The sequence below is a fragment of the Loxodonta africana genome, chromosome 19, assembly GCF_030014295.1.
Source record: "Loxodonta africana isolate mLoxAfr1 chromosome 19, mLoxAfr1.hap2, whole genome shotgun sequence".
NCBI lineage: Eukaryota > Metazoa > Chordata > Mammalia > Proboscidea > Elephantidae > Loxodonta > Loxodonta africana.
The window spans coordinates 7,372,778-7,396,381 of NC_087360.1; the positions used below are offsets into that span (position 1 = coordinate 7,372,778).

At 40.6% G+C, this 23,604-nt stretch overlaps 1 protein-coding gene across 7 annotated transcripts in view; it reads right to left on the minus strand.

Annotated features, from left to right (window-relative positions):
• Positions 1–23,604, minus strand: part of CCDC62 (coiled-coil domain containing 62) — a 43,768-nt gene that overhangs the window by 19,072 nt on the left and 1,092 nt on the right. For 5 of the 7 annotated variants that reach the window (XM_064272128.1, XM_010599839.3, XM_010599836.3 and 2 more), the window contains exons 2-9: positions 20,619–20,853; positions 19,266–19,432; positions 18,039–18,140; positions 15,473–15,644; positions 12,428–12,529; positions 4,227–4,315; positions 3,752–3,867; positions 929–1,654 (exon numbers count right to left, since the gene is read on the minus strand). In XM_064272128.1, coding sequence (XP_064128198.1) covers positions 929–1,654; positions 3,752–3,867; positions 4,227–4,315; positions 12,428–12,529; positions 15,473–15,644; positions 18,039–18,140; positions 19,266–19,432; positions 20,619–20,853 — 1,709 coding nt within the window. The remainder of the gene's footprint in view (positions 1–928; positions 1,655–3,751; positions 3,868–4,226; positions 4,316–12,427; positions 12,530–15,472; positions 15,645–18,038; positions 18,141–19,265; positions 19,433–20,618; positions 20,854–23,604) is intronic. The other 2 variants (XM_023539228.2, XM_064272130.1) reach the window with 2 other exon arrangements.

Genomic DNA, 23,604 nt, shown 5'->3' on the forward strand with positions numbered 1-23,604 from the left:
GGATAAATACTTGTATGATTTTTAAATGACTCAAGGTTCTAAAAGGGCCAAAGAATAACTCCAATAGTATAAATACCGGTAAGGGATTTTAATCATAAAGTCCTATGCAAGTCAATGCAAGGATTAAAATAAGGCTCTCAATATAGAAACGTCACCCTTTCTCTAATTTAAGACTGAAGAGCTATGCTTTGCTTAAAAATAGCAGACGCTATTACAGTGCCGCTCAACCACAGGATTCAGCAATTCTAACAGTAAGGGGAGCCTGAATAATGTAGGATATGCTAATAACACATCCATTTTCTTCTCTAAAAAAAAACAAATAGCTTTTACCAGCTTGTTAAATACGAATGTTCTTTCTCTTACACTATCTTTAAAAAAAAAAAAAAAAAGAAGTTTGGGAGATGTAAAGTAGAAAAGAAACATGAACCAAGCTCAAGGGCAGCAGCAGCTGGGCATGTAAACATGCCAAGTGCCCCTCGGTGAGGGCAAAGAGAAATCTTTATCTGAGGGCTAGAGAGTGACCCGGACAGGAAGGAGTCAGCTTGTCCACTCAACGCAGATCCTGGGTGAGGGATGTCCAGAGCAGCATTCCACCCTGAACACTGATCCACCCATTTGTTTTTTAATAAAACATATTTGCCAAACTCATCTAACAACTGGTTCTGTTTTTAAGGCAGACCTTTGCCTCAGAAGCCGCCTAGGCGCGAACTTCACCTGGAGTCTAATAAAAGTCTCTTTGTACAAAAAGACTTAAGAGTCTACGCCGTGCTGCAAGGAGTAAATTGCTTCTTTTAAATACGAACACACTTCTGGTTTCAAAGACTGCTTTCAGTTAACAACAGGCACCAGCAGCTCCTGCAGCCCTTCACATTTCTGAACGCCGAACTTACGTGCCCCTGGGTGTTTGCAAACGTAAACCATGACTCACCTCGGTGAGGAGTTATATTTTGCCCCACTGACACTTTCTGAACAAGTGCACGCGGATTTGTGGCGAACAATTCTCTCTACTTTACAAGGCTTGAACATGCTCATCCACTGGATATCAGACATGTGCCCTGGGGCTTCGATTATGAGGTTACTCGGGTGGCAGCACCTAGATTCATCACAAACGTCACTTTCACTCAGACAGGCCTCATTGTTCTGGCAATATGAGACTTCAGGCCTGTCCCTTTGATCTTGACATTCACCGTTCAGCTTTTCGGGTGGTTTGGAGCCAGAACAGCTGGCCAGGCCCAGGTAAACGCTGAAGTCATGCCACTGCTTTTCCTCAGACAAAGACGACTCAGACAGTTGTTTCTCACTGTTCGGAATCCCAGTTTCAATATCTTTTGCTGATTTTGCGTGGATCTTGCACAGTGTACTTTTGTTTTCAGGTTCAATCTGGATTTTTCCGCCCAGAGACCAAGGCTTTTGTCTCCCCACTGAGTCTTTTGCAAACAGAGACGAGACGGCCGTGACACTTCTTTCCCCCGAGGAGGCATTAGCCCGCAGTTTCTTCCCTTTGCGCACATCGTAAGAGCTCTCGTCTGACCTATTTTGCAGAACCAGCATGGTCTCAAATTTTTGGTCCTTAACCAGTAACTTCTGATCTTTCTCCCTCTCAACATCGGCTTTTGAGTGGCTATTTTCAAGGTCTGATAAACACATGTCTCCGCTATGACGGCATGACAAAAAATGGAAGTTACAAAATGTATTTGACTCTATCATCATTCTAAACATTTCACCCAAACCTCATTAAAAACCTAAATCCCAATAAGACTGTTTTCTAAAGAGAAATGCAAGGAACCTCCTCCAGGAAGCCTCTCTGACCACCAAGCCCACATTCGCACCCCCCCTTCTCATCCTTGGAAACCCTGGTAGCCTAGTGGTTAAATGCTACGGCTGCTAACCAAGAGGTCAGCAGTTCAAATCCACCAGGCGCTCCTTGGAAACTCTATGGGGCAGCTCCACTCTGTCCTACAGGGTCGCTGAGTCAGAATCGACTCAACGGCAGTGGGTTTGGTTTTTTTTTTTGGTTTCCTCATCCTTAACTAACTCCTACTGAGTGAAGTCTTCATCTTACTGTGTATACCATCTAATTACTTAGACAGCAATCTTCCTATAGTAAGTACTGCTCAATAACTGCTTCACACATATATCCTGTCTTCTCAACAGTCTTAAGTTTCTTATGGGTAAAAAAAAAAAAAAAAAATTTTTTTTTTTGTAAAGAGGCCGTTTTTTCAATCCCCTTGGCACCTAGGGCAGAGGCCATTTTTTTCAATCCCCTTGGCACCTAGGACAGCCTTTAATATGTATAAAGTGTTCCATAAATTCTCGTTGGTTGATCTGATATTTTCTTTCTAATTCCATTACTATCACAGTAAGTAAAAGGTAAAACCAGGATTAGAAGGTAACAGCGATGCAGACTACAAAGATAAGCTGCAAAGTGTTAACTGCTTACTGTATAGCGTTCATTACCATCCCAGCTACGAAATCTGCTGGGTAAATTATGCAGCTAGATATTGAAAGCTGGTCGAAAGCACACGTGCATAAAACAAAAATTAAGAGCATGACATAAATGTGACAGACCTTTTAATAAATCACCCTTTAAAGTTTCACGTCATATGTATTCAGGTACTCCAATCTGCAGAATTCTGATCCCTAGGAAAACTCAACCCTGACCTTCTACAATGGCATAAGACATTTTCCTAATTCATCTAGCCCAGGTATTGCCCAGCAGTGGTGAAGTACAAAAAGGAAAAGGAGCTGATCTGTGAAGGGCAACTGCCAGCAAGAGAGCTCAAATGATTCGGTGTCTGCCTGCAAGAGAACTCTGAATTGGCCTGGTGTTTACTGGTGGCAGCAGCAGCCGGGAAGCAGGGCCCAGTGTGACAACCCCCAGCAGGCTGCTCAGAGGAGAAGTGCAGCATCCCTCCTTCCATTCGCCTGCCTGTGGCAGCCACTGCTTCCTACACTCCCCTCCCAACAACTGCTGGCGTCCATCCGAGACTCTGAAAGCCACTCTCCCTGGGAAAGGAGCCACCTCCAGCCTGGCCCAGCCCTTGCGGTCATGTTTTCGTTGTGAGGCAACTTCCCTAGTCCCTCCTCATAATGCTTCTGCTTGGAAAAACAGACTGAATTTATTTCCCTGTGGTAGTTACATCCCTGTTAAATTAAACTATACTTTGTATGCTTATATTTTAATTTTATGGAAGCCAATTTAATTCACACACTGCTTGCTATAGGAAAGAGATGATGTCTCATTCTATTAACAAGCAAAACAGGAAAATCAGGTAAGATCAGAGATCACCCCCAGCTAGAAAAGACAGCCCCCATCCTTTGAACTCCGACTGCAGTTACCTACACTATCCTTTGGTACTTTCTTACAGGTATATACCAGTCCTATAAATCTTTATAATCCCTACTTCCCAGCCCAACACCCAAAAGCTTCTGAGTACTTAATAAACATTTGCTGAAGGAATGGACGAATGATTTCTCTCTGTAGTTTCTACTCCAGTTCGAAACCTTCTGCCCAGCAGACACACAAATGTTTAATGAATTTGCTTTTATCAAGTGACTAAATTAGGAGAAAGCCTCAGATTCTAAGATCAGGTCTCACTATAACCTGGGATTACAATGACATTTATTAGCTGACACATACTCCTTCCCTACTATATAGGGAATGGTAAGAGGTACTGGCCCGTGGTAAGTACTCAATAAATACTGACTGAATGATGGAATAAAACACAAGATGTTATTAGTAGCATCTTACCTAGATTCCAGGGCCTTTGGTTCCTCCATCTTTGAGTCATATAGCTGTATTAACTCCTGAGAATTTTCCACATTAAAGTGAAGAAACTGCAGATCACGCTGTTGTTTTACGTAAATCTGCCCGTAGATATTGATAAGTCAACATAAAACATAACAACAAAACTCAACTGAGCCAACAATTTGGCTCTTTCAAGCCCTAACACAGGTCACATGGTGACTAGAGAAACAGGCTGAGAACGTCTGCATTTATTTTTCCTGTGTGATCACTAGATTCATCAGTATAACCAGTCCCCTAACCTTAGTTACCAGAAGTAAGACCTGTTCTGCGGATTCTAAACACAATAGGTGTCTAATGTACTTAGGATTCCAATGCACTGTAAAAAAAAAAAAAATCAATAGGCCTAAGTTTTTCCTAATTTAGCGTGTTTGTAAATACTTCCTGCCCAACCATTAGAGCAGTATGGTTAGCGACATACCTGTCTCAGATTATGCAGTTCAGCATTTGTCCGCTCTTGCTTTGATTTTGCAATATCAAGTAAATCATCTTTCCTCTTTTCTCTTTCTACTGTTTAAGAAAAATATTACAAAAACTTTTTTATATCAGCCATATCAACACAAATCTCTGCATTCCCAACAACTTAATGCTCAGCTAACTTTTTTTTTCCTCACACCTGAATTTAAACATTGCAGAAAGGTTAGCTGAGAGGAGCCCTAATCTGTCTTTCTGGCTAGATTCTTTCATCAAATGGGAAAACTTTCATTATATAATTAATTAATGCTGGGTCAAAAAAAAAAAGAAGCCCTGGCAGCACAGTGGTTAAGAACTCAACTGCTAACCAAAAGGTAGGCAGTTCGAATCCACCAGCCACTCCTTGGAAACCCTATGGGGCAGTCTACTCTGTCTTATTGGGTCACTATGCGCAGTAATCGACTTGACTTGTCGGCAAAGGGTTTGGTTTTTGAGTTAAAAAGGTTCAAAATTGTCTCGACTCTGGTTCAACTTACATGTGTGTATTTGCATGTACATACGCATAGAAAAACGTCTAAGAGCATGTATGCCAAAGTATGGAGATGGGTTATTTAGTTATTTTTGGATGGAAAGGTTTTTTTTTGGGGGGGGGGGAGTGATTTCTGGATCTCTATAATTAACATATACTACTTTAAATTTAATTAGTTTCACATTACACAGGTAACTTATGAATGCATTTTCGTTGCAAAAAATCCAAACACTATACTATCTTTGTCAACAGAAAAAAAATAACATTACATGGGATGGGGGGATGGACACTATTTTTGCCATTATGTAATCAATCTGATACAATCTCACAAACAGCTCTCCCTGTGTATTCTCATTGAGGAAAGACATTTTGTACCCATGAGGTGCTCCCACAGGCAAACAATTTCCATTTTCATAAACGCTCAGCACTTCCTTAAAGGCTTTGTACATTTTTTAAAAATCTTATCTCATAAATTTTAAAATAATTTTTAGAATTTTTGTTGTTGTTGAAAATGTACACAGCTGAACATACACCAATTCAAGGGTTTCTACATGTACAATTCAGTGACACTGGTTACATTCTTCAAGTTGTGCGACCATGCTCACCCTCCTTTTCTGAGTTGTTCCTCTCCTATTAATATAAACTTACCGCCCCCTAAGTCTCCTATCTCACCTTCTGAGTTGCTGTTGTCAATCTGATCCCATATACCAGATTTTAACGCAAATTAAGTGCATGATACCTGTTTTTCTTGCTCACCTTGCCTTCCCCCCAAGAGGTATTTTCATAAGCATGCTATGCTAATTTTTTTTTACATGTTGCTGTAAAAAAAAAAAATCAGCACAGTGCCCTTACAAAAATACCTAGGAGGGGAGTGCATAGCTGGCAAAAAAAATGTATGACACACTTCTTATTTGCATACAAATATGGTAGAAAGATCTCAGAAGAGCACAATGCTCAAGGCAGACATTCTTTACTAGGTAAGCTAAGTTGTCATATGGTTTTAAGAAGGCTTAGGGGATATCTTCTTTTTAAGATTTAAAGATTATCTCAGGGCAAGTTTCAGGGGTTCATCCAGGCTCTATGGCTCCAGAAAGTCTGGATTCCATGAGAATTTAAAATTCTGTTCCACATTTCCCCCCAAGCTTGATATTTCTTAACAACTTTTTTCACCTGGTAAGTATGTAAGATTCCGAACTCTATTCAATATACCCTGTAATACACTTAATTTCTTAGTGCAAAAAGAGCAGGGAGATACGGACTACAAACATCTTGCTGAAAACTGAACTAGAGTGGGGACACAGCAAATCCATGTTGTAAAAATAGTTTCAAAACTTGGTAAATGAGAATCCACAAGAAGGAAAGGACTTGAATCTGAAAAAAAATATTAACATACTTAAAATCATTTGGTTCACACAGAACTGAGAAATCAACATTAAATGCTTCACTTAAAAAAAAAAAAGTGTATTTCTGAAAAGTTCAAATTAAATGTGTAAGATGGCCCCTCAACTATACATGAACTGGTTTTAAGGACTTCTCATATAATCGAGGAAACCCTGGTGGCGTAGTGGTTAAGAGCTACGGCTGCTAACCAAAAGGTTGGCAGTTCAAATCCACCAGGCGCTCCTTGTAAACTCTATGGGGCAGTTCTACTCTGTCCTATAGGGTCGCTATGAGTCCGAATCAACTCGATGGCAATGGGTTTGGTTTCTGGATATAATCGAAGGAAAAGTTTATAACTTATATCTGTGGTTCTTTCATAAGATGCCTTTTTCAAATATCATTTTTTCTCACAGAGGAAACAGAATACAAGTATTTATTATTGTTGTACATTTAGAACATCACAAAAACATTTAAGGGCAAAGGCTTGTGTACTGCTACATGTTGCTATATGTCTGGACAGTTACTCTTCAAGGCCTGCCATGGTGGCAGGGGACCCGGAACAAAGAGTGAGGACAAATATACACAAAGCCACCCCACCACCGGAAACACACTTAAAGCACTAGTCCTTCCATTGTGGGTCGGGAGCACCATCTTACTTTTAAAAACAATCCATATCCACAAACTATACAGCCTGAAAGAAAGCAAAGTGAAAGCCACAGGGCCAGGTTTAACTGCACTTTGTCCTCACTTATCAACTATCTCATTGCTATGGATTAAACTGTGTCCCCCAAAAAAGTGTGTCAACTTGGCTAGGCCATGATTCCCAGTATTGTGTGGCTGCCCTCCATTTTGTGATCTGATGTGATTTTCCTATGTGTTGTAAATCCTACCTCTGTGATGTTAATAAGGCAGGGTTAGAGGCAGTTATGTTAATGACATAATCTACAGGATTAGGTTGTACCTTGAGTCAATCTCTTTTTAGACAGGAAAGAGAGAATCCAGCAGAAAGAGAGGGACCTCATACAACCAATAAAGGAACCAGGGGGCAGAGCACATCCTTTGGACCCAGAGCCCCTGCGTTGAGAAATTCTTAGGCCAGGGGAAGGTTGACTGATGACAATGACCTTCCTCCAGAACTGGCACAGAGAGAAAGTCTTCCCCCGGAGCTGAAGCCTTGAATTTGGACTTCTAGCCTCCTAGACTGTGAGACAATAAATTTCTGTTTGTTAAAGCCATCCACTTGTGGTATTTCTGTTATAGTAGCACTAGAGCTGAGACGCTCACCGTTATCCAACATTTCACATTTACAACAACAGTAAAAAACCTACTATCCAACTATTTTGCACTTTAACGATGTACATCTGGCAGTTAATGAATGTCAAGGTCAGAAGTGAGAGTAATGCTGGCAATGATGGTTAAGGTTATGTGTCAACTTGGCTGGGCTATGATTCTCAGTGGTTTTTTGGCAGTTATGTGATGATGTAATTTGGCAGTTATGTAATAATGTAGTCATCCTCCATTTTGTGATCTGATGTGGTCATGCTCCCCTTTTTCCATAATATCAACATCACATAACAGCCTGGTTGTTGGAACCTAACCATGTCGATAAATAAGGAAAGGGTGTACTACTTTCTTTCTAGTCAATTCTAAATTGATTTCTTTGCATTAAATAAGTCAGTACATAACAAAAATACATATAGTTGATGTGCATCATTTATGTAGAGAGCTGCATTTACTTAATATGCATTCAATTACGTGCACAAAAAATAGGAAAGGAAACCCAACTGTTTCAACAGTGGGATGACTCCTCTACCTACCACTCCCTCAGTGCACATGCCTGGCATTGAGATGGGGAGTACCTACAGCTCCCTCAGTGGGTTTCCACTCCGCCTCCTTCTCATATTAACAAAGCAACCCTGGTGGCACAGGGGTTAAGTGCTCCACTGCTAACCAAAAGGTCAGCGGTTCAAACCCACCAGCTGCTCTGCGGGAGAAAGACCTGGTGATTTGCTTCCATAAAGACTACAGCCTAGGAAACCCTATCTACTCCGTCCTCTAGGGTCACTATGAGTCAGAATCAACTTAATGGCAACAGGTTCTCATATCAACACCATCTTGACATGCTGAGGGGACTCCTAGTGTTTAAAGATACTTGCTTTGGATATAACATGGCCCCTAAACAACCGCCAGCTACTTCATTGGTGCTCAAGGGTAATTTTAAATATATTTGAATTTTGTCTTATCTCTGACTTTAGAATAACCTTCTGTGATTTAAGAGGTAACTGTACTGTAAATACAAATGTTTCCCTAATTCAGGTAGTTTTCTATACGGCTGGGTTTAGCTGAGAGATCAGAGTGCCCGTTTTCCTAAGAGGTAAAGGGAGGTCCTGGAAAACAAAGAGGTAGGGAGCTCTCTGCTACATCTGACTGAGCAGCAGCCTAAGAGGACAACACAAGGGACCCTGTCCAACACTGGCCAAGGGACACTGCCTCTAATTAACTGGAGACCTTTTCAGGCAGGGTGCTCAGTCCCTGGAGGCTACATTTATAGGACTATAAGGACCTACATGGGGTCACCATGACTTGGAACTGACTCAACGGCAGTTTAAGGACCCATAGACTGTAAAACAGTATTGCCATCTTATTTGCAAACTCCTCATAAACAAGGTAGGTAAACAAATGAAATGTGCCTCTAAGCCTACGTGAAGAACTTCACCTTCAACAAAAGGAAAACAAAGCTCTGAACTGAAAAGAAAGGTAAAATTTTAAGACATCTTCCAATTTCAAATGAAATGTGCAGACTTGTAGCCATAACACCTGATACCATATTATCACATTAAGCCTTTTAAAATTCTTTTTAGGTTTAATTCACTTTTATAATTTAAACATATAAACACTGTTACGTGACAATATAGTAGAAAACATTTTCAAGAAATAAGCTTAGAAAATGGTTTAAAAAAAAAAGCTGTATCTTAAAAAGGATTTAATATAGTATTACTTTAATATAGTATTATTCCAGGTAGTTCACCTGGTGATACCTAGCAGGATTCGTGAGTATAAAATGATAGATCAAGTAGAAGGCAGATACGCTCATTAGCCATTAGAGAAATACAAATCAAAACTACAATGAGATACCGTCTCACCCCAACAAGGCTAGCATTAATTAAAAAATAATAATAATATAATACATGTTGGAGAGGTTGTGGTGAAACTGCAACACTTATTTATATACTGCTGGTGGGAATGTCAAATAGTACCATCACTTTGGAAATCGACTTGGCGCTTCCTTAAAAAGCTAGAAATAGAACTACCATACGATCCAGCAATCCCACTCCTTAGAATATACCCTAGAGAAATAAGAGCCTTTACACTAACAGATAAATGCACACCCATGTTCACTGCAGCACTGTTTACAATAGCAAAAAGACAGAAGCAACCAAGGTATCCATCGATGGATAAATAAACTATGGTAGATTCATATAATGGGATACTATGCAACGATTAGGAACAACAATGAATCTGTGAAAGATCTCACAGCATGGAGGAATCTGGAAGGCATTATGCTGAGTGAAATTAGTCAGCTGCAAAAGGACAAATGTTGTATGAGACCACTATTATAAGAACTCTAGAAAAAATTTAAACACAGCAGAAAATATTCTTTGATGGTTACAAGGGTGGGGAGGGAGGGAGAGAGATATTCATTTATTAGATATTAGACTAGAACTATTTTAGGTGAAGGGAAGGACAACACAGTACAGGAGAGGTCAGCACAGCTGAGCTAAACCAAAAGCAAAGAAGTTTCCTGAATACAACTGAATGCTTCGAAGGACCATGGTTTCAGGGGACATCTAGGTCAATTGGCATAACAAAACATATTAAGAAAACATTCTGCATCCCACTTGGTGAGAGGCCTCTGTGATGTTAAATGCTAGTAAGTGGCCATCTAAGATGCATGAATTGGTCTCAACCCACCTGGAGCAAAGGAGAATAAAGAACGCCAAAGACATATGGTAAAGATGAGCCCAAAAGACAGAAAGAGCCACAAAAACTAGAGACTCCAACAGCCTGAGACCACAAGAACTAGATGGCACCTGGCTACCACCAATCACTACCCTGACAGGAAACACAACAGAGAGTCCCTGATGGAGCAGGACAACAGTGGGATGCAGATCTCAAATTCTCATAAAATGACCAGGCTTAAAGGTCTGACTGAGGTTAGAGGGACCCTGGAGGTTACGGTCCTGGACCCTTTGTTAGCCCAAGATTGGAACCATTCCTGAAGCCAGCTCTCCAGACAGGGATTGGACTGGACTATTAGATAATGGTACTGGTGAGGAGTAAGCTTCTTGGCTCAAGTAGACACATGAGACTCCAACTCCTGTATGGAGACAAGGTGAGAAGGAAGAGGGGGACAGGAGCTGGTTGAATGGACACAGGGAATACAGGGTGCAGAGGAGGAATGTGTTGTTTCATTAGAGAGAGAGCAGACAGGAGTACATAGCAAGGTGTGTATAACTTTTCGTGTGAGAGACTGACTTGATTTGTAAACTTTCACTTAAAGCACAAAAAATAATTTACAAAAAAAGAGGCAAACAGACTGTTAAAATTATTCTGTAAACTTCCATTATTCCTCCCTCCAACCTCCCAGAGCATTTTATTCAGAGCATTTGTACAGTATTAAATTCTCTGTAAGTAGCCCTGGTGGCACAAAGGTTAAGCACTTCGCTGCTAAACGAAAGGTCGGGGGTTCAAACCCACTCAACCGCTCCTCGGGAGAACGGCCTGGTGATCTGCTCCTCAGCAACTAGCAGAGTGCCTGGCACAAAAACGCTGACCCAAAGATTAGTTGAATCCAAATATAAAGCTACAAATGTTAGATATTAGTAAGAAGTAGCTCATTACTTTGAGACACAGTTATCCTAGACATAGGAGAAACAGTGACATCTGGTGGTGGAAAACCATGCTTTTTCCTAATCCTTTATCATTTTTAGATTAAAATTAGGAAATAAATTTTACTTGAAAATTTCTTAATGTAATATTATATTTTTTTTCTTTAATTTACTAGAATGTATTCTCTTCCTGGAAGGAAGAGAGTCGAGGGTAGGTATAAGTAGACCAAGAAAAAAACTAATTTAATTTTCTATGTGAAACTTTACCTCTAAATCTGTGATTTCCGTAATACAAACTATAGAAATGAAAGCTCGATAAAGTTTTCTTGGCTAGCAGAGGTGCAGAGATCTGCAGAGCCATGATTCTCAACTGGGAGTGGGGACGAAGGAGAGGCATTCCCTAGGGGGAACTGAGATACGGGGTGGGATGGCACAGGTTTGGGGGAATACGGCTGGGGGGACGGAATGAGATGTTTATGTCACTAGATGGGAGCATAAATTAATCATAATCGAGAAACTTCCTTTAAATCAAAAAAATTCATCCCCAACATTCTTATTTTATGATCATGCTGATGTAACAAAACGTGTTATTTTTTCAACTGCAATAATTATAGGTATCTATTTACAAAACTGGAAAAATACGTAATTCTAATTTTTATCTAGTATTTGCCAAAAAAAAAAAACAAGGAGTCCTGATACCTCAGTGGTTAAGAGCTCTGCTCTAACCAAAAGGTTGATGCTTTGAACTCGCCAGCAATTTCACGGCAGAAAGATGGGGCAGGCGGCTTCTGGAAAGATCACAGCCTTGGAAACCCTATGGGGCAGCTCTATTCTGTCCTATAGGGTCGCTATGAATCAGAATCGACTCATTGGCAATGAGTTTGGTTTGGTTTATTTGCAAAATTATAAACGTCCTCCCTTCATCAATTTGGAAGATTCTTTCTTAGGGAATTTCTAAGCACCAGTATTATGCTTTAAAGAGGCACAGTCACACACGTCAACTGCAAGGACTGCAGATCTTCATTTTACAGACGAGGAAACAGTTCCCTCGGAGGCATGACCCAAAACCACCCCACTGCCATAAAGTCCACTGACTCTTTACAGAAGCAGATTGCCGCATCTTTCTCCCAAAGAGCAGCTGGTGGGTTCAAACAGAACCACCGAGCTTTTTGTTAGCTGCTGAGTGCTTAACCCCTGCACCACCAGAGCTCCTTTTCAGAGAGGTGTGATAACAGCTTACAATTCCCTGCCTTGTCCCTACCCGTCCTTCAAAGGATGTTAAGAAAAAGACAACAAACAACCCAAAAACTCTTTTGAGATAGGTATCATTCCTTCAGTCTGTTACAAGTAGTACCTTAGGTTATAAATATACAACTACTTCATCACTTAAACTAGTTCTCTGTTATTTACCAGTAAAAACCAATTCATCGTGCAGGTAACTTCTTTCTTGCTTGAGGCGAATGATCTCTTCTCGTTGGTCATTATTTTCTGTTGTCTTTTCGTTCAGCTCCTCTTCACAAACAGAAGGGGAAAAAAGTTCTCAAATAAATACCAGCTCCTTGGAGGCTACGTGCCATGGATAACGCTCATGTCCTCAGCACCCCCTTCCAGTTAACTCCAAGTCCTGTTACACCTACAGCTGAAATATGTCCCATGGCCAGCACCTGGGTCCATGGCAATGACCCTAGCCCAAGCCCTTCCACTCTCACCTGACTTGTCTTCCTGCTTGAGCCCTTGTCTCACCTATACAGCTCATGGTCCTCAGAACAGTCACAGCAATCTTCTACAAATAAAAATCCGCTCACGTTGTGTATCTGCTAACAGCCTGCCAATGGCTTCCCGCTACGTTTAGGATGAAATCCAAACTTACTAGCATAGACTAAAAAAAAAGCCCTAAAAGACCTGGGCCCGCCTACTTTCCAATCCCTCTCTCCTTTCTCTTGTTCTGTTCCTTGAACACATCCCAACCTCAAAACCCACTCTAAGGACATTGCATTTGCTGCTCTTCCCGCCTGGAGAGTTCTTGGCTCAGTCTTCACACAGTTAGTTCTTCCCATCATTCAAGTTTTAGCTCAAACACGAACTCTTCAAAAAGCCTTCCCAGTCCACCCAACTAAATGAGTCTCCCTCACTCTCTATTCCACTACTCATTACTCTACTTTTGATTTTTTTATGTTTATTAAATGTTGAATTTATAAAATACTTAGCAGGTGTAAAGTACTCCACTTCTTTTGACTGGGCTATCTTACCTAGGTATACATAAACACTCAATAAACATTTACTGAGGGCCTACAACGTACCCCCATGTAACTGTAGATCAAAGAGAGAGGACAGAGTCCCTCTTTGCTGTCAAGGGGCTTATAAGAGGATTATGGTTTTAGCTGAAGCTATAAATGGAGGCAAGCTCTATGCTTTGCCACAGGTCAGGACATCAGAAAGACAAGCTTTTAGACTGCTGGCTCTTTTAAATTAAGTCGGCGAAGATACAAGTTCACAATGCCAGGATCTTTTAGTCAAAACAAACATAAAAGGCCATTTAGTTCAGGCAAATGCAGGAGACCTCTCCGCGATGCTCCTCTGCTTGACTACACCCAGTAACGGAGAGCTCACTGCCTCACAGGCATGCACTGTGGGCAGTGGTGAGAATAACTTCCACCACACCGTGCCTTTTGTCACTGCCTGTAGGGCTGTTCCTCCACAGTGAGAATCCATCTTCTTGTCTACTGCAATGACCAATGACAGAATGCGATGCTATGGGGGCAGGCTGGAGACTAATATGACAAATTCTCGGCCCCAAGGCTGACTCTGAACAACGGGGGGAAGGCCAGAGGAAAGCGGGCCTAGTTCCGTGCCTTTCGTGGCTGAATTTAAGTTTTTACACGAACACCTCTACGATAGGCACAGCGTATAGCACTAATCCACCTGGTACACCCAGCCTTCCCTTCATTGTAAAACTTCAAGAGCTACGTTACTCAGAAAGAAGTGAATCACGGAGTTACTGTGAGAATCAAAGTAGAAAAGGAGAACAGAACAGGGAATTAAAACAAAAAAAACATGTCACTCTGGGAAACTGTGTTATGAGTGCCAATTCCTCATCCCTCCCTGGGGGCATACTGATTAAGCAATTGACTGCTGACTGAAAGGCTGATGGTTCGAACTCACCCAGCCGCTCTGCAGGAGAAAGGCCCAGTGATCTTCTCCAATCAAGACTACAGCCAAGAAAATCCTATGCGGCAGTTCTACTCTGTCATGTGGGGGTCACTAGAGTAGGAACTGACTCAATGGCACCCAACAACAATGGCAACCCTGCCTGTAATTTTGCCATGTGACTTCGCCATTCCTCCCACAAAGGGCAGAGTACAGGTCCCACTGCGTGGGTTTGGGTTCAGCCACATGACTTGCTCTGACCAACAGAATGAGGCAGAAGTGATGCCATGGTAGGTCCAACCCTAGATCTTAAGAGTCCTCACAGGCTCCTGCTTACTCTCTTTAACTCCTGCCATCCCCACGGGAAGAAGTGCCCAGGCTAGCCCACCAGTGGGGAGGAAGAGGAGCAGCCCTAGCTGGCCCAGAGCAGCCAACTCCCATGTGACCTCCAAATGTTTCCACTTGTACGTCACTCAGTATGCTTGTTGTTCGTTCCAAAGGAACTACTAACAATAGCTAACCGATGTTGTTAAGTGCTGTCGAGTTGGTTCTGACTCATGGTGACCCTATGAAAAACAGAACAAAACACTGCCTGGTCCTGAGCCATCCTCACAATCGTTGCTATGTTTGAGCACATTCTTGCAGCCACTATGTCAAGCCATCTCATCATCAGTCTTCCTCTTTTTCAATGACCCTCTAAATTAAGGTAGGACTTTAAAAAATACATAATGCATTATACAGCTTCCTCTGTTATTTATCTGATTATAACACAAAAGTTGCAGCATAAGTCTATATAAAAGAAAGGGACATTTCATGTTAGGACCTGTTATCAATTGAATTGTGTTCCCCCCAAAATATGGGTTGTAAATCCTAGCCTCTATGCCTATGGTTATAAGCTATTTGGGAATGGGTTCTCTTTGTGATGTTAATAAAGCAGGATTCAAGTGTAGGGTATGTTTTAAATCAGTCTCTTTTGAAATATAAAAGCAGATCACGCAAGCAAGCAGAGATGAGGGAAGACAGATGTCAAGCCACATGAAAACTGCCAAGCAACAGAAGCTGATAGAGAAAGCCTTCCCCTAGAGCCGATACCCTGAAATCAGACTTCTAGCCTCCTAACTGGAGAAAATAAATTCCTGTCTGTTATAGCCACCTACCTGTGGTATTTCCGTTACAGCAGCATAGTTAACTAAGATGACCTAAGGCCAGTGACAGACCACTCTGAATCATGAGATGAGGTGATAGGTGACACTAAATGAAGAAACATATTCCCAAGGTAAAATGCTTAAGTGCATGTCTCTTCCTTACCTTTTAGTTTACCGATTTCAACCTTAAGCGCTTTTAATTTCTGCTTATAATCCTGCTTTTCTTTCACAATACTATTCTCCACCATCTTGGCGTCACGCAATGCATGTTCCAACAGTTTAAATTTACCCGAACAGTCTGCAATGTGATTGACTGCCTCAATAATATCTTTGTCCTTAAAAAAAAAAAAAATCAAATTTAAAAGCTGTTATTAGATTTTTAATTCCAAGTAATCAATAAGAAAAAATTATACTCATTAAAATCTCATTGTGTGCCAGGTTTAGTTTTAAACACTTTTCATCTATTAACCTCTTTAATCTTCGTAATAGCTCTATAAGGCAAGTACTATTATCATCAGCATAAGGCAGACGAGAAAACAGGCACAGGAAGGCTAGGTAACTAAGCCAAGCTTACACAACTGGTAAGTAATTGAGCCAGGATTTGAATCTAACCAGCTGGCCCCAGGACTCATGCATTTAACCACTACACCTTGCTGTCTCTCAGAAAATGTGAAACAAGACAACTATTTGTAACAGCAACAGGAGGGATGGCAGACCTTGGGGGTGGGGTGGGATTAGTCTCTGGATTACAGAGATGAAGCCCCATGGCACACCACTTCAGCACTTTCACCTCTTCTTTTCAGCTTATTAAAATGACAGATTCTAAGACCTCATCGCATAGCCACCCAAACTAGAATCTCATTGTTGAGGTGGTTGTTTTAATTACAAAAAAAAGCGTATGCTTGTTGAAAAACGATTCATACAATACCTAAATGCGTAAAAATAATAAGCAAAAGTTCTCTCCCTCACCCACTCTCCTGGAATAACTATTACTAGCAGGTTCTACCCCTGACTAAGCGCCAGCATTACCGCTATGACACCAGCTATACCTCCCTGAAAAGTCACATCCTGTAAATTTCACACTAGGAGGACTCACGGGTCAGGACAGACCATTAAAACACCAAAGGAGCTTTGTGACCAGACCAGTAAGTGGTACAGATGAAGTCCTCATGAGCACCCCACAGCAGTGAAGCCTCTCCTGGCATCTGCATCCAGCATCACTGCCGATTCTTTCCAGCCTGAAGCCTGGGGTTCACGCTGCCTCCTTTAATAAGTATGCCCTGGAAGGCATCTGCTTCTGATAGAGGCCATTTTCATCAAAATAAAAAATCTAATTCTGGGAGTACAGTCTGTTTTTAATTCAGGGAAGTATCTTTGTAGCATCTTCATTAGTATTCACAGCTTTGCCAGATGGTTTGCTCTGACGGAAATCATAGCAGTTGTTGAAGCCGCTAAACTGGCCACTGCTTGACCTAAGACAAGATGGCTGATTTTAATATCGTCTCTTTAAGAAAGCTTGCCACTGATCTCTTTAAAATATTAACGTGCTGGGAAAAATGACACAAGACCTTCCCATTAGATCAGTATCATTCCCCTAAGTGGCAGGCGGCCAACCGAAAGGTCAGCATAGTTCAAACCCCGCAGCTGCTCTGCAGGAGAAAGGTGTGGCAGTCTGCTTCTGTGAAGAGTACAGCCTTGGCAGCCTTATGGGGCAGTTCCACCCTGTCCTATAGAGTCGCTATGAGTTGGAATCAACTCGACGGCAACGGGTTTGGTTTTTTGTTTTGGGTGGCACAATGGTTAAGCACTCGGCTGCTATCCAAAAGATTGGGGGTTCAAGCCCACCCAGTGGCTCCACGGAAAAAAGATGTAGCAGTCTGCATCCATAAGGATTATAGCCTTGGAAACCCTATGGGGCAGCTCTACTCTGTCCTACAGGGTCACTAAGAGTCGGAATCGACTCAACGGCAACGGGTTTGGTTTTTGGTTTACTGACCAACTCTACATATGAAATAATGTGTATCAAAGACATGTACTATAGCAGAAGAAATGTAACTGTTTATCACATTTTAGTGACTACATCAACTGCTGGATTGCTAACAGTTTTTCATTTCCATTTTAAAGAGGATTAAGAAGCAATCTTACTGCCAATAACTTCATGAGGCCTCATAATGAATACCTCAGAAGAGATCAAGTTCAACTTGTTTCCCTCATTTCTAAAAGGAGAATTTAAAAAATGAGAACAACTTACACAATGAAAATTATGAAACACTGTCGGAAAAAGATTAAAGGCGACTTTTTATAGCTGGAAAGATGTTCCATGTTTATGGACTGGAAGACTTAATATTGTTAAGATGTCAATACTACCCAAAGTGATCTATAGATTCAATGCAGTCCCAACCAAAATTCCAACAGCCTTCTTTACAGAAATGGAAAAACCAGTCCTCAACTTTATATGGAACGGTAAGAGGCCCAGAAATGCTAAAGCAATGTTGAAAGAGAAGAACATAGTACGAGGACTCACACTTCCTGATTTTAAAACATTATATAGCCATAGGAATCAAAACAGCCTGGTGCTGGTGTAATAATAGACACACACAAAAAAAATGAGAATATTGATAGCGCTACTTTTCTGGGTTGCTATAGGAATTAAATAAGATACTGTATGTGAATATACTTTAAACGTACCCAGTGGTCAGGCAAATGGAGGTGTTGTTATTTTTACTCACCTTTAGCTTTATCATAGTAGTGAGTGCCTGTTCTCGAGCTTGTAACTGCCCTACCTGGGCAGAAAGGTCCACTAACGTGTTGCTGAGATTCTGGTTTCTAGCCTACAAGGGAAGACACAAAATAAATATTAATTGAGTCATTTTAAAGCTTTCATTGCCATCACCAACCATCCATAACCTGTGCTAATTTCCCCACTTTAATTTTAACTTTTTTTTAGTAACAAAGTAGGCTAGGCAAGCAATCATTAAAAAGGAACACAAATATCTATTTTTCCATTAACTCGAGTATCCTCTCAATACTTGTACTGCCCTACTGAGTTATACTGGTTACGTTTGCATACATGCCTATTTCACGTATAATTTTAGCCTGGGAAGAAAAGAGAGAATGAACGAATGACAATTGCATTAGTAAGCGATTTCTTTCTCTGAAATAAAGGAATATTAGTTAACACCAATTTTTTTTTTTTTACACTCTATGTTGAAACAACTTCATATTGAGGTATTCGCACTTCTAAGTCTTTTTAAATGGCAGAACTGTGTCTGATATTACTATTTTGTGCACAATATGTTTACTGGTCGGGAAAAAAAGAACAACCAGACGTAAAATTATATCTTCCATTTGTTAATTCAATATAGATTCGAGAATAGTTTTTACTTATTTTATAGCTAGAAACTGTCTAAAATAGTATTCCAAGAAAAAAAGCATTACAAATCTATATTATTATGAATTATTAAGACCCATTATATTACCATGATCTATAATGACTATCATTATGAAACAAGAGTATGAAAGATATAACACAAAATAAGCTGACTTTCTCTCGGTGCCTCTCATAAAGCATGAGCTCGAAAACTATCTGATGACTGACTAGTTAGAACAAGAAAACAAGTCCGTCTTACAGATTCTATTCCCAATATGCTGTTAATGAGCACAGATATTTATCACATCAGATAAGAAATAGTTTAGAGTGCATTAATTTGAAGCTACTCAAAGCTGATGATATTAATCTCTACGTTTTAATGAAGCCTGATCTCTAAGGCAGGATAGCACTGCGCAGCTAACCGAAACAGTACAATCAACACAAGACTGTGATGCAGGCATGTGTGCACTTGCATACACAGACATGCATTTTAAATGGAAACATTTAATTTCAATCTAATTTTTCAATGACTGAAGCACAAACAGAATTTGGACAAGGTAAGCTTATCAAAAAAAAAAATACGAACCTCAAGGTCTTCAGAGAGGAGAGAAGCATGGGTTGCCTTCTGAGCCATTTCCTGAAGTTGTTGTTGAGTCTTTTGAAGAGCCATTTGGCATTCATTTTGATTCGATTCAAGGCTTTTTACTTTCTTTATGAGTGACCTGATTATTTCACTTCTTTTATGTAGCTCACCTGAGGGAAATTTCATCGAAAATTTATTTGTGGTCCAATCTGAAGCTTAAAATGCATTATTTTCAAAACCCGTGATTAAAAAGTAAAAATGTGTTAATGAACTTTTTAAAGTACAATTTTTTTTTAAAACCTTTTAAATTGTGAAATGCACATAAAAACAAAAAAGTCACAAAATTCGTTTGTGTGCAGTTTAACAAATAGTCACAAAGGGAACATGCATGCACTCCGTACCACTGTCAGCAGCCCGGAAGTCCCTCCACGTCACTTCCTGGACACAACCGCTCTGATTTCTACTTCTCAATCACCATCCTGATCTTAAATAATTTACTTTTTATTATCCTTTAACCACATCCCTAAAAAATACAGCTTTCCGAGCATATACAAATGGAATTAGACTCCAAGAATTCTTCTCTCTGCCTTTTTTGCTTAAGATTATAATCCTAAAATTCATCCATGTTGTTGCATGCAACCCAGTTTGTGTACTCGTAATACTGTCATATATGATAATTTATTATATGATTATACCAAAATTGACTTATCCATTCCACTATTGATGGTTATCTGGGTTGTTTCCACTTTGTGGCCATTACGGACTATGCTGCTGAGAATATATCTGTACTTGTATCTTGGTGGATATATGCGAGTTTCTCTAGAATCTTGTTACTCAGAATATGGTCCTGGCCCAGCTGCACTGGTGTGGTCCAGGAACTTGTTGAAAAGGCAGACACATGTGCCCCAGACCTACTGAATCAGAAGCTATGCTTAACAAGATCCTTAGTTGATTCATACGGACATTAAAGTGTGAGTATATTTCTGCAAGTGGACTTGATGGGCCAGAGGACATGCAAAGAAGTCTCCTGCCAAACAATACTCCCTTTGGCAGGGTGTGAGTACCTTAGCGCCACATCTTTACCATCACCTAATAATTTCTGCCAGTCTGGCAGATGTGAAACAGTAGCTCATTATGGCTTTAATTTGCATTTCCTTAATTACTAATAAGAATGAGAACCGATGCACCCTCTTTAAATCTAAGTTCTTTGTTGGCCCTAGTTTAATTCACATTTGTCTGTTTGATTGAGAGTGTTAGTAAGTCTTCTATCTTAATTTAGACTAAACTCCTAGATGGCAGGGGCTGTGTCCTCTATTTCTTCTCTATCTTCCCTGGGAGCCCTAAAAACGTACTCACATAAAGACGTGTATGACAGATGGTGCTGAGTATATTTCTGACCTTCTAATTTGCTGCAACGTTCCTCCAAAGTCAACACTTTCTGCCGATCCTCTTCCCACGAAAGAAGTTGTCTTTGATGTACTGCGACCATATCGTTGAGCTCTCTATCTCGATCTTTTAATTCTCCGATTAGCAGCTGCAGTTCTTTCCGCTGTTTCTCAATAGTGGAAATCTCAACTTCTGACCCGATGTTCTAAACACAGAAAGTGGTTTTATATCAAAAGAAAACTGATCAATAACATAAATCAGCCAAAGCATATTTTCTAAATACTTGTATCTTCTTTTCCTGCCAACTTGAAGTAGTTTGAAAAAATCAACAAAGTTTTATTCCCTGTTAACAACAGGGCATCAAAATTATGTATATTTAAACAAGTTCAAACCTACCATGCATGCTGCCTATCAGTCTCTGTCCTAACACACACACCACTCTTAAAAAGTGGGACTCTGTTTCTAAAACCTCTACTGGCCAACCACAAATAAACCTGTTTCTGCATTTTATCTTCTTTGCTGTGAACTCTCTTCTTGTACCAATCAACAATATTATCCTCTACCTTACCCCTGCAATTCTGCAGTAATTAAGTGAAGGGAAAGATGAGATAACTGCTATTTAAGTAATTCTATTCAAGAATAGCAATTTTAGTCTATTAAAAAAAAAATCTTACAGTGTCAAATATAACATCTATCTACACTCCAGCTACCAAGGACAATTTAAAAGTGTCCCTGGTCCAAACTCCACATACCTAATTAAAAATAACTTTTGCAAGGAAAAAATTCAAACACACACAAAAACCAAGAGGCTTGTATAATAAACTCCCACATGCTCCTCACTGCCTAGAGTCAAGATTTTGCCAGAGCTGCTTCAATTTTCCATTTTCTTCATTGATAAAATACATTTCACCCTTAAAAACTTCAGTATGCATCCCTAAAAATGAACATTTCTTGCATAACCATGATGCCATGTTCACACCTAACGAAATTATCTACAAGAATTCCTTTTAAGCATTTATAACTTTAAAAGGTGCCCTGGTGGCACAGTGGTTAAGCACTCAACTGCTAACCACAAGATCGGCAGTTTGAATCCACCAGCCGCTCTGACAAAGAAAGGTGAGGCAGTTTGCTTCCTTCAAGATCACAGCCTTGGAAACTCTGGGGGACAGTTCTACCCTGTCCTATAGGGTCACTATGAGCCAGAATTCACTCGATGGCAACGGGTTTGTTTTTGGTTTTAGTGCAGGGACATTAGTCTAACATAAGAGTGAACCAAGAATCAGCCACGTAGCGGGGAGAGAGGGAGGGAGAGGGGGATTAACTAACTAGCTACTACACAAGAACTGAATTAGGTGAAGGGAAGGACAACACACAATACAAGAGAGGTCAGCACAACTGGACTAAACCAAAAGCAAAGAAGTTTCCTGAATAAACCAAATGCTTCGAAGGTCAGCGTAGCAGGGGCGAGATTGGGGACCATGGTTTCAGGGGACATCTAGGTCAACTAGAATTACTTAAATAGCAATTATCTCATAATAAAAACTACTAAGAAAACATTCTGCATCCCATTTTGGAAAGTGGTGTCTGGGGTCTTAAGCGCTAGCAAGTGGCCACCTATGATGCAACAGTTGGTCTCAACACACATGGAGCAAAGGAGAATGAAAAATACCAAAGATACAAGTATGAGCCCAAGAATGAGAATGGGCCACATAAATCAGAGACTACATCAGCCTGACACCAGGACTAGATGGTGCCCGGCTACAACCGATGACTCCCATGACAGGGAGCACGACAGAGAATCCCTGAAGGAGCAGGAGAGCAGTGGAATGCAGAGCCCAAATTCCTGTAAAAAGACCAGTCTTAATGGTCTGACTGAGTCTAGAGGGATCCCAGAGGTCCTGGTCCCCAGACCTCCTGTTAGCCCAAGACAGGAACCATTCCCCAAGCAAACCCTTCAGACAGGGATTGGACTGGAGTGTAAGACAGAAAATGATACTGGTGAGGAGTGGGCTCCTTGGATCAAGTAGACACATGAGGCTATGGGTGGAGCTCCTGTCTGGAGAGGAGATGTGAAGGCCAAGGGGGACAGAAGCTGGCTGAATGGTCATGGAAACACAGGGTAGAGAGAAAGAATGCTCTGTCTCATTGGAGAGCAATTACGAGTATGTAGCAAGGTATCTATAAGGTTTTGTATGAGAGACTGACTTGATTTGTAAACTTTCACTTAAAGCACAATTAAAAAAAAAAATCAGCCACTTAGTGGCTATATGACCTTGGTTAAGTTACTCAACTTCTCTAAGCCTCATTTCCCTCACTGGTTAAATGGTATTAACAGCACTTTTACCTCCTTAGGGTTGCTGTGTGAAGTAAGCAAGATAATCTCTGTACAGCACTTAGCACATGGCCTGGCACATAAAAAGCATTCAACAAACACTATTATTAAAAGACTATAAATCACATTTCAAATTATTATGATACTGTTCCCTGGTATGAAATAAAGAACTAAAAGTGTTACTTTAAGAGTTCGATCTTAAAGGCAACAGTTAAAAAAGTTCACCAGAGGCCTAGGTATAATCATTTCTACTTTTTGAAAAATAAGGTTTGTAAATAAACTATAATGATGAATGAATTACAGTCGCTTACATTACTAGTCACTGAGGAGCCCGGTGGTGCAGTGGTTAAGAGCTCAGCTGCTAACCAAAAGGTCGGCAGTTCAAAACCAACAGCAGTTCCTTGGAAACCCTATGGGGCAGTTTTACCCTGTCCTTATAGGATCACAATGAGTAAGAATCAAGGGCAACGAGTTTGGTTTTGGTTTGGTACTAGTCACTGAGCATACTTTAGTGAAAACAAAATGGAATTCGAAGGCAGCTGACTTCCAGTCACAAAACGTGGATTCCAGTCTTGGGAAAGCCATTCATTTGTTCATTCACTTATTCACAGAAACAGACTACCC